Here is a 12010-nt window from a genome sequence, read left to right on the forward strand (position 1 = left end):
TGTATATAGTCTCGTTATTGTTATTTTACTGCTGCTCTTTAATTACTTTTTACTTTTATTTCACGGCATTGTTGGTTAGTGTCTCGTAAGCATTTCACTGTAAGGTCTACTACACCTGTTGTATTCAGCATTTCACTGTGAGGTCTACTACACCTGTTGTATTCAGCATTTCACTGTGAGGTCTACTACACCTGTTGTATTCAGCATTTCACTGTGAGGTCTACAACACCTGTTGTATTCAGCATTTCACTGTGAGGTCTACTACACCTGTTATATTCAGCATTTCACTGTAAGGTCTACTACACCTGTTATATTCAGCATTTCACTGTAAGGTCTACACCTGTTGTATCCGACGCATGTGACTAATAAAATTGTCTCAGAATATCAAGCAGAACATGAAAGGATAAACAAGTAGCAGACGTTCCAATGAACAGGGGTTAACTTCTCGCATAAGATCACATCCCCTCTGTTAGGTTTTCAGATCGAGTTCCTAATTCCAATGAACAGGGGTTAACTTCTCGTGTAAGGTCACATCCCCTCCGTTAGGTTTTCAGATCGAGTTCCTAATTCCAATGAACAGGGGTTAACTTCTCACATAAGATCACATCCCCTCCGTTAGGTTTTCAGATCGAGTTCCTAATTCCAATGAACAGGGGTTAACTTCTCGCATAAGATCACATCCCCTCTGTTAGGTTTTCAGATCGAGTTCCTAATTCCAATGAACAGGGGTTAACTTCTCGTGTAAGGTCACATCCCCTCCGTTAGGTTTTCAGATCGAGTTCCTAATTCCAATGAACAGGGGTTAACTTCTCACATAAGATCACATCCCCTCTGTTAGGTTTTCAGATCGAGTTCCTAATGGGAGAAAAGATTCTGTTCACTCAGATCACATGAATTCATTGCTTTTTTTAAAAACAAACCATGTATTTTAAGGCATTTATTCTCATCCAGTAAGTCTTTGGTAGTTGACAAACCTCAACAGTTGTATTATATACAGTATTACATCATAACATATCAAATACACACCACAGGGTTTCCATCGATGCACTAGTCTATCATCCCCCAGGCTGGCTGCCACTACCATAGTGGAATGTACCAACTGCTATGAATAGTAGGGCTATATTCAAGGTGCGACCGTCCATGTAGAATGTCCCACCCATGTGGTAGCTAGGTGAATTACAACTCCAACCCCTACCCCGCATCCCATTTCCCTGTAACATGGTGGTTTGTGCCATCTGTGTTTAAGGGAACGTGCCTACCCTAAACCATAACACTTACCTAAGCTTGACATTTACATTTACATTTAAGTCATTTAGCAGACGCTCTTATCCAGAGCGACTTACAAATTGGTGCATTCACCTTATGACATCCAGTGGACAGCCACTTTACAATAGTGCATCTAGATCATTTTAAGGGGGGGGGGGGCAGAAGGATTGCTTTATCCTAGGTATTCCTTGAAGAGGTGGGGTTTCAGGTGTCTCCGGAAGGTGGTGATTGACTCCGCTGACCTGGCGTCGTGAGGGAGTTTGTTCCACCATTGGGGTGCCAGAGCAGCGAACAGTTTTGACTGGGCTGAGCGGGAACTGTACTTCCTCAGTGGTAGGGAGGCGAGCAGGCCAGAGCGTCCCCCTGTGTGTGTGCCTGCGTCCCCCTGTGTGTGTGTCTTGACCATTTTCAACTTCAATGAGGTAACGTTAGAGTTACATTCTCAGGACCAATTGTCGTTATGGCTACAGCCTGTACAAGGATACCGGATAGCATGGACAATGGTGGTGGACGTCCAAAGGACCCCGGATAACAACTCACGTTCAGTTTCGTCCAACTTTCAACAGCCGTAAAAAAAAATGTTAATGAAAATATATTTTATAGGGATTTAGATGGTTTGTCACACACGTTGTTTTCTCAAACTGAAAATGAGCGTAGAATTGTATCACCTGGAAATGACAGAGCCATTTCTACATTGGCCGCGCCTCTTAGTGACGCGGATGTAAAGAGGGTGAAGCTTCACATCTTGACGAGCTTTTCTTTTCAACTAGTTAGTCTGCCGTTTACAATGCGTTTTTGTGTCCTCCTTTAACATTATTTTCCATATCGCTGGTCATTTCCCAAGAAGCAAATAAACCCAGACAGTATTGATCAATCAGAGGATGCTTTAAAAGGGAAAAACGTATATTTAAGAAAATATGTTAATCAATCATACTTTGGGATATAAGGCTACCTACAGGTTCATAATTAACAGAGATATAAGGCTACCTACAGGTTCATAATTAACAGGGATATAAGGCTACCTACAGGTTCATAATTAACAGGGATATAAGGCTACCTACAGGTTCATAATTAACAGGGATATAAGGCTACCTACAGGTTCATAATTAACAGGGATATAAGGCTACCTACAGGTTCATAATTAACAGGGATATAAGGCTACCTACAGGTTCATAATTAACAGGGATATAAGGCTACCTACAGGTTCATAATTAACAGGGATATAAGGCTACCTACAGGTTCATAATTAACAGAGGGATATAAGGCTACCTACAGGTTCATAATTAACAGGGATATAAGGCTACCTACAGGTTCATAATTAACAGAGGTATAAGGCTACCTACAGGTTCATAATTAACAGGGATATAAGGCTACCTACAGGTTCATAATTAACAGAGGGATATAAGGCTACCTACAGGTTCATAATTAACAGAGATATAAGGCTACCTACAGGTTCATAATTAACAGAGATATAAGGCTACCTACAGGTTCATAATTAACAGAGGGATATAAGGCTACCTACAGGTTCATAATTAACAGGGATATAAGGCTACCTACAGGTTCATAATTAACAGAGGTATAAGGCTACCTACAGGTTCATAATTAACAGGGATATAAGGCTACCTACAGGTTCATAATTAACAGAGATATAAGGCTACCTACAGGTTCATAATTAACAGAGGGATATAAGGCTACCTACAGGTTCATAATTAACAGAGATATAAGGCTACCTACAGGTTCATAATTAACAGAGATATAAGGCTACCTACAGGTTCATAATTAACAGAGATATAAGGCTACCTACAGGTTCATAATTAACAGGGATATAAGGCTACCTACAGGTTCATAATTAACAGGGATATAAGGCTACCTACAGGTTCATAATTAACAGGGATATAAGGCTACCTACAGGTTCATAATTAACAGGGATATAAGGCTACCTACAGGTTCATAATTAACAGAGATATAAGGCTACCTACAGGTTCATAATTAACAGGGATATAAGGCTACCTACAGGTTCATAATTAACAGGGATATAAGGCTACCTACAGGTTCATAATTAACAGGGATATAAGGCTACCTACAGGTTCATAATTAACAGAGATATAAGGCTACCTACAGGTTCATAATTAACAGGGATATAAGGCTACCTACAGGTTCATAATTAACAGGGATATAAGGCTACCTACAGGTTCATAATTAACAGGGATATAAGGCTACCTACAGGTTCATAATTAACAGAGGGATATAAGGCTACCTACAGGTTCATAATTAACAGGGATATAAGGCTACCTACAGGTTCATAATTAACAGAGGTATAAGGCTACCTACAGGTTCATAATTAACAGGGATATAAGGCTACCTACAGGTTCATAATTAACAGAGGGATATAAGGCTACCTACAGGTTCATAATTAACAGAGATATAAGGCTACCTACAGGTTCATAATTAACAGAGATATAAGGCTACCTACAGGTTCATAATTAACAGAGGGATATAAGGCTACCTACAGGTTCATAATTAACAGGGATATAAGGCTACCTACAGGTTCATAATTAACAGAGGTATAAGGCTACCTACAGGTTCATAATTAACAGGGATATAAGGCTACCTACAGGTTCATAATTAACAGGGATATAAGGCTACCTACAGGTTCATAATTAACAGGGATATAAGGCTACCTACAGGTTCATAATTAACAGAGGGATATAAGGCTACCTACAGGTTCATAATTAACAGAGATATAAGGCTACCTACAGGTTCATAATTAACAGAGATATAAGGCTACCTACAGGTTCATAATTAACAGGGATATAAGGCTACCTACAGGTCCATAACAGGGATATAAGGCTACCTACAGGTTCATAATTAACAGGGATATAAGGCTACCTACAGGTTCATAATTAACAGGGATATAAGGCTACCTACAGGTTCATAATTAACAGGGATATAAGGCTACCTACAGGTTCATAATTAACAGGGATATAAGGCTACCTACAGGTTCATAATTAACAGAGATATAAGGCTACCTACAGGTTCATAATTAACAGAGATATAAGGCTACCTACAGGTTCATAATTAACAGAGATATAAGGCTACCTACAGGTTCATAATTAACAGGGATATAAGGCTACCTACAGGTTCATAATTAACAGGGATATAAGGCTACCTACAGGTTCATAATTAACAGGGATATAAGGCTACCTACAGGTTCATAATTAACAGAGGGATATAAGGCTACCTACAGGTTCATAATTAACAGGGATATAAGGCTACCTACAGGTTCATAATTAACAGAGATATAAGGCTACCTACAGGTTCATAATTAACAGGGATATAAGGCTACCTACAGGTTCATAATTAACAGCCCAATAATAGTTTAAAATAGTCCTGAGGGCCAGCAGAGCCATGGGAAGATAGGATAACTCCAGGTCACACTGACTACTGGGGTGGTGATGAGAGACAAAATGGAGGACAGTCTCTCCTCTCCCTTGGTCAGGTCAGAAAGCACCAGGTCAGAATGCCTTCTCTAAGGTCCTCAGAATTCTGCTGCCAGAGTGCTGATCTAGCATCAGTTCTGCCTTTTAGATCATAAGGAATAAGATTACATGGAAAGTGGCCCACATAGATCAGCACTGTGGAACGTGAGACGCTGTATGAACACGGGCCCAGGTCAGAAAGTGTTCCTCAGGCTCTTCAGAAGTTCTGCTGTCTGCGTTTCTTGGCGTCCATTGCGTCGAGGATGGGTTGTCTCTTGGCGGTGTAGCGCTGACGCAGCTCCTCGATCTCTCTCTCCATCATGGGGTCCAGAGCCGTCAGACGCAGCTGCAGCTCCTCAAAGTCAAGGTTCTTCAGCTGCTTAGACAGAGAACACACACACACACACACACACAGGGACGCAGACACACACACGGGGACGCAGACACACACACGGGGACGCAGACACACACACGGGGACGCAGACACACACACGGGGACGCAGACACACACACGGGGACGCAGACACACACACGGGGACGCAGACACACACACGGGGACGCAGACACACACACGGGGACGCAGACACACACACGGGGACGCAGACACACACACGGGGACGCAGACACACACACGGGGACGCAGACACACACACGGGGACGCAGACACACACACAGGGACGCAGACACACACACACACACACACGGGGACGCAGACACACACACACACACACACGGGGACGCAGACACACACACACAGGGGGACGCAGACACACACACACAGGGGGACGCAGACACACACACACAGGGGGACGCAGACACACACACACAGGGGGACGCAGACACACACACACACAGGGGGACGCAGACACACACACACACAGGGGGACGCAGACACACACACGGGGACGCAGACACACACACAGGGGGACGCAGACACACACACAGGGGGACGCAGACACACACACAGGGGGACGCAGACACACACACAGGGGGACGCAGACACACACACAGGGGGACGCAGACACACACACAGGGGGACGCAGACACACACACAGGGGGACGCAGACACACACACAGGGGGACGCAGACACACACACAGGGGGACGCAGACACACACACACACGGGGACGCAGACACACACACAGGGGGACGCAGACACACACACAGGGGGACGCAGACACACACACAGGGGGACGCAGACACACATACAGGGGGACGCAGACACAAACACAGGGGGACGCAGACACACACACAGGGACGCAGACACAAACACAGGGGGACGCAGACACACACACAGGGGGACGCAGACACACACACAGGGGGACGCAGACACACACACAGGGGGACGCAGACACACACACAGGGACGCAGACACAAACACAGGGGGACGCAGAGGGAGAAAGGCAACTTTAGAACACGGCACAACCTAAATCACTGTGTCAGACAGGAAGTAAAGACCAAGGGATGGACAGAGATGTCACGCGACTATTGATCACAGAGATCATGTCACGCGACTATTGATCACAGAGATCATGTCACGCGACTATTGATCACAGAGATCATGTCACGCGACTATTGATCACAGAGATCATGTCACGCGACTATTGATCACAGAGATCATGTCACGCGACTATTGATCACAGAGATCATGTCACGCGACTATTGATCACAGAGATCATGTCACGCGACTATTGATCACAGAGATCATGTCACGCGACTATTGATCACATAGATCAGAGGTAATTACACCCTCCCGGGTGGCGCAGTGGTCTAGGGCACTGCATCGCAGTGCTAGCTGCGCCACCAGAGTCTCTGGGTTCGCGCCCAGGCTCTGTCGCAGCCGGCCGCAACCGGGAGGTCCGTGGGGCGATGCACAATTGGCATAGCGTCGTCAGGGTTAGGGAGGGTTTGGCCGGTAGGGATATCCTTGTTTCAGTATGTAAAATGTAATAAAATGTATGCACTCTACTGTAAGTCGCTCTGGATAACAGCGTCTGCTAAATGACTAAAATGTAATGTAAATGTAATGCGACTATTGATCACAGAGATCATGTCACGCGACTATTGATCACAGAGATCATATTACATTCCTATTGATCACAGACATACTATTACATGCCACCAGGGGTCTTTTCACAGTCCCCAAATCCAGAACAAACTCCAGAAAGCGTACAGTATTATATAGAGCCATTATTGCATGGAACTTCCTTCCATCTCATGTTGCTCAAATAAACAGCAAACCTGGTTTCAATAAACAGAGAAAGCAACACCTCTCCCCTATTTGACCTAGATAGTTTGTGTGTATGTATTGATATGTCGGCTACGTGTGCCTTTAAACAATGTTTTGTAGTTCTGTCCTTGGGCTGTTCTTGTCTATTAATGTTCTGTTTCATGTTCTGTGTGGAACCCCAGGAAGAGTAGCTGCTGCTTTTGCAACAGCTAATGGGGATCCTGATAAAAGCCCAATACCACTTTTTAAATGTATTGATCTGTATATGTTATGTACACTACTGGTCAAAAGGTTGGACACACCTACTCACCAAAAAAGTGTTAAACAAATCAAAATATACTTTATATTTGAGATTCTTCAAAGTAGCCACCCTTTGCCTTGATGACAGCTTTGCACACTCTTGGCAGTTTCTCAACCAAAACTAAAATTTGGACTCATTTATGTACTTGGTCTTTTACCAAATAGGGCTATCTTCTGAATACCAAACCTACCGTGTCACAACACAACTGATTGGCTCAAACACGTTAAGGAAAGAAATTGCACAAATTAACTTAAGGCACACCTGTTAATTGAAATACATTCCAGGTGACTACCTCTTGAAGCTGGTTGAGAGAATGACAAGAGGGTGCAAAGCTGTCATCAAGGCAAAGCTTGGCTACTTTGAAGAATCTCAAAACTTTTTTGGTTACTATGTGATTTTTCCATAGTTTTGATGTCAAATAGTCTAAATAAAGAAAAACCCTGGAATGAGTAGGTGTGTCCAAACCTTTTGCTGGTACTGTAGTTCTATAGATGGTTCTACATGCTGTTCTATATGTAGTTCTATATGTAGTTCTATATGTAGTTCTATGGATGGTTCTACATGTAGTTCTATATGTAGTTCTATATGTAGTTCTATGGATGGTTCTATAGATGGCTCTAAATGCTGCTCTATATGTAGTTCTATGGATGGTTCTACATGTAGTTCTATGGATGGTTCTACATGCTGTTCTATATGTAGTTCTATGGATGGTTCTATATGTAGTTCTATGGAGGGTTCTATATGCTGTTCTATATGTGGTTCTATGTATGGTTCTATATGTAGTTCTATGGAGGGTTCTATATGCTGTTCTATATGTGGTTCTATGTATGGTTCTATATGTAGTTCTATAGATGGCTCTACATGCTGTTCTATATGTAGTTCTATAGATGGCTCTACATGCTGTTCTATGTGTAGTTCTATGGATGGTTCTACATGTTGTTCTACAGATGGTTCTACATGTAGTTCTACGGATGGTTCAACATGCTGTTCTATATGTAGTTCTATGGATGGTTCTATATGTAGTTCTATGGATGGTTCTACATGTAGTTCTATGGATGGTTCTACATGTAGTTCTATGGATGGTTCTTCATGTAGTTCTATGGATGGTTCTACATGTTGTTCTATGGATGGTTCTACATGTTGTTCTATGGATGGTTCTATATGTAGTTCTATGGATGGTTCTATATGTAGTTCTATGGATGGTTCTATATGTAGTTCTATGGATGGTTCTATATGTAGTTCTATGGAAGGTTCTATATGTAGTTCTATGGATGGTTCTACATGTAGTTCTATGGATGGTTCTACATGTAGTTCTATGGATGGTTCTACATGTAGTTCTATGGATGGTTCTACATGTTGTTCTATGGATGGTTCTACATGTTGTTCTATGGGTGGTTCTACATGTTGTTCTATGGATGGTTCTATATGTAGTTCTATGGATGGTTCTATATGTAGTTCTATGGATGGTTCTATATGTAGTTCTATGGATGGTTCTATATGTAGTTCTATGGATGGTTCTATATGTAGTTCTATGGATGGTTCTACATGTAGTTCTATGGATGGTTCTACATGTAGTTCTATGGATGGTTCTACATGTAGTTCTATGGATGGTTCTACATGTAGTTCTATGGATGGTTCTACATGTAGTTCCAAAAATGGTTCTACATGTAGTTCCAAAAATGGTTCTACATGTAGTTCCAAAAATGGTTCTATATGTAGTTCTATGATGGTTCTATATGTAGTTCTATGGATGGTTCTATATGTAGTTCTATGATGGCTCTATATGTAGTTCTATGATGGTTATATATGTAGTTCTATGGATGGTTCTATATGTAGTTCTATGATGGTTCTATATGTAGTTCTATGGATGGTTCTATATGTAGTTCTATGGATGGTTCTATATGTAGTTCTATGATGGCTCTATATGTAGTTCTATGGATGGTTCTATATGTAGTTCTATGATGGCTCTATATGTAGTTCTATGATGGCTCTATATGTAATTCTATGATGGCTCTATATGTAGTTCTATGATGGCTCTATATGTAGTTCTATGATGGCTCTATATGTAGTTCTATGATGGCTCTATATGTAGTTCTATGATGGCTCTATATGTAGTTCTATGATGGCTCTATATGTAGTTCTATAATGGCTCTATATGTAGTTCCATGATGGCTCTATATGTAGTTCCATGATGGCTCTATATGTAGTTCCATGGATGGTTCTATATGTAGTTCTATGATGGCTCTATATGTAGTTCTATGATGGCTCTATATGTAGTTCTATGATGGCTCTATATGTAGTTCTATGATGGCTCTATATGTAGTTCTATGATGGCTCTATATGTAGTTCTATGATGGCTCTATATGTAGTTCTATGATGGCTCTATATGTAGTTCTATGATGGCTCTATATGTAGTTCTATGATGGCTCTATATGTAGTTCTATGATGGCTCTATATGTAGTTCCATGATGGCTCTATATGTAGTTCCATGATGGCTCTATATGTAGTTCCATGGATGGTTCTATATGTTGTTTTATGGATGGTTCTATATGTTGTTCTATGGATGGTTCTATATGTTGTTCTATGGATGGTTCTATATGTAGTTCTATGGATGGTTCTACATTTTGTTCTATGGATGGTTCTACATGTTGTTCTATGGATGGTTCTATATGTTGTTCTATGGATGGTTCTATATGTTGTTCTATGGATGGTTCTATATGTTGTTCTATGGATGGTTCTATATGTTGTTCTATGGATGGTTCTATATGTTGTTCTATGGATGGTTCTATATGTTGTTCTATGGATGGTTCTATATGTTGTTCTATGGATGGTTCTATATGTTGTTCTATGGATGGTTCTATATGTAGTTCTATGGATGGTTCTATATGTAGTTCTATGGATGGTTCTATATGTAGTTCTATGGATGGTTCTATATGTAGTTCTATGGATGGTTCTATATGTAGTTCTATGGATGGTTCTATATGTAGTTCTATGGATGGTTCTATATGTAGTTCTATGGATGGTTCTATATGTAGTTCTATGGATGGTTCTATATGTAGTTCTATGGATGGTTCTATATGTAGTTCTATGGATGGTTCTATATGTAGTTCTATGGATGGTTCTACATGTTGTTATATATGTAGTTCTATGGATGGTTCTATATGTTGTTCTATGGATGGTTCTATATGTAGTTCCAAAAATGGTTCTATATGTAGTTCCATAAATGGTTCTATATGTAGTTCCAAAAATGGTTCTATATGTAGTTCCAAAAATGGTTCTATATGTAGTTCTATGGATGGTTCTACATGCTGCTCTATGTTTAGTTCTATGGATGGTTCTATATGTAGTTCCATGGATGGTTCTATATGAAGTTCTATGATGGTTCTATATGTAGTTATATGATGGTTCTATATGTAGTTCTATGATGGCTCTATATGTAGTTCTATGATGGCTCTATATGTAGTTCTATGATGGCTCTATATGTAGTTCTATGATGGCTCTATATGTAGTTCTATGATGGCTCTATATGTAGTTCCATGGATGGTTCTATATGTAGTTCCATGGATGGTTCTATATGTAGTTCTATATGTAGTTCTATGGATGGTTCTATATGTAGTTCTATGGATGGTTCTATATGTAGTTCTATGGATGGTTCTATATGTAGTTCTATGGATGGTTCTATATGTAGTTCTATGGATGGTTCTATATGTAGTTCTATGGATGGTTCTATATGTAGTTCTATGGATGGTTCTATGTAGTTCTATGGATGGTTCTATATGTAGCTCTATATGTAGTTCTATGGATGGTTCTATGTAGTTCTATGGATGGTTCTATATGTAGCTCTATATGTAGTTCTATGGATGGTTCTATATGTAGCTCTATGGATGGTTCTATATGTAGTTCTATGGATGGTTCTATATGTAGTTCTATGGATGGTTCTATATGTAGTTCTATGGATGGTTCTATATGTTGTTCTATGGATGGTTCTATATGTTGTTCTATGGATGGTTCTATATGTTGTTCTATGGATGGTTCTATATGTTGTTCTATGGATGGTTCTATATGTTGTTCTATGGATGGTTCTATATGTTGTTCTATGGATGGTTCTACATGTTGTTCTATGGATGGTTCTACATGTTGTTCTATGGATGTTCTATATGTAGTTCTATGGATGGTTCTATATGTAGTTATATGGATGGTTCTATATGTAGTTCTATGGATGGTTCTATATGTAGTTCTATGGATGGCTCTGCATGCTGTTCTATATGTAGTTCTATGGATGGTTCTATATGTAGTTCTATGGATGGTTCTATATGTAGTTCCAAAAATGGTTCTATATGTAGTTCCAAAAATGGTTCTATATGTAGTTCCAAAAATGGTTCTATATGTAGTTCCAAAAATAGTTCTACATGTAGTTCCAAAAATAGTTCTACATGTAGTTCCAAAAATAGTTCTACATGTAGTTCCAGAAATGGTTCTACATGTAGTTCCAAAAATGGTTCTACATGTAGTTCTATGGATGGTTCTACATGTAGTTCTATGGATGGTTCTACATGCTGCTCTATGTGTAGTTCTATATGTAGTTCCATGGATGGTTCTATATGTAGTTCTATGATGGCTCTATATGTAGTTCTATGATGGCTCTATATGTAGTTCTATGATGGCTCTATATGTAGTTCTATGATGGCTCTATATGTAGTTCTATGATGGCTCTATATGTTGTTCTATGGATGG

The 12010-nt window shown here is 40.4% G+C and overlaps 1 protein-coding gene across 2 annotated transcripts in view; it reads right to left on the reverse strand.

Moving 5' to 3' along the window:
* Positions 1-922: 922 nt before the first annotated feature.
* The window catches only part of LOC129858314 (serine/threonine-protein kinase 3), a 49198-nt gene continuing 38110 nt past the window's right edge, over positions 923-12010 (reverse strand). The window contains exon 11 of one of the 2 annotated variants that reach the window (XM_055927463.1): positions 923-5121. In XM_055927463.1, the coding sequence (XP_055783438.1) occupies positions 4963-5121 (159 nt within the window). In that variant the 3' untranslated portion in view covers positions 923-4962. Of the gene's footprint in view, positions 5125-12010 lie in introns of both variants that reach the window. The other variant, XM_055927462.1, reaches the window with a different exon arrangement.

Source organism: Salvelinus fontinalis, chromosome 6 (genome assembly GCF_029448725.1).
Source record: "Salvelinus fontinalis isolate EN_2023a chromosome 6, ASM2944872v1, whole genome shotgun sequence".
Lineage (NCBI taxonomy): Eukaryota > Metazoa > Chordata > Actinopteri > Salmoniformes > Salmonidae > Salvelinus > Salvelinus fontinalis.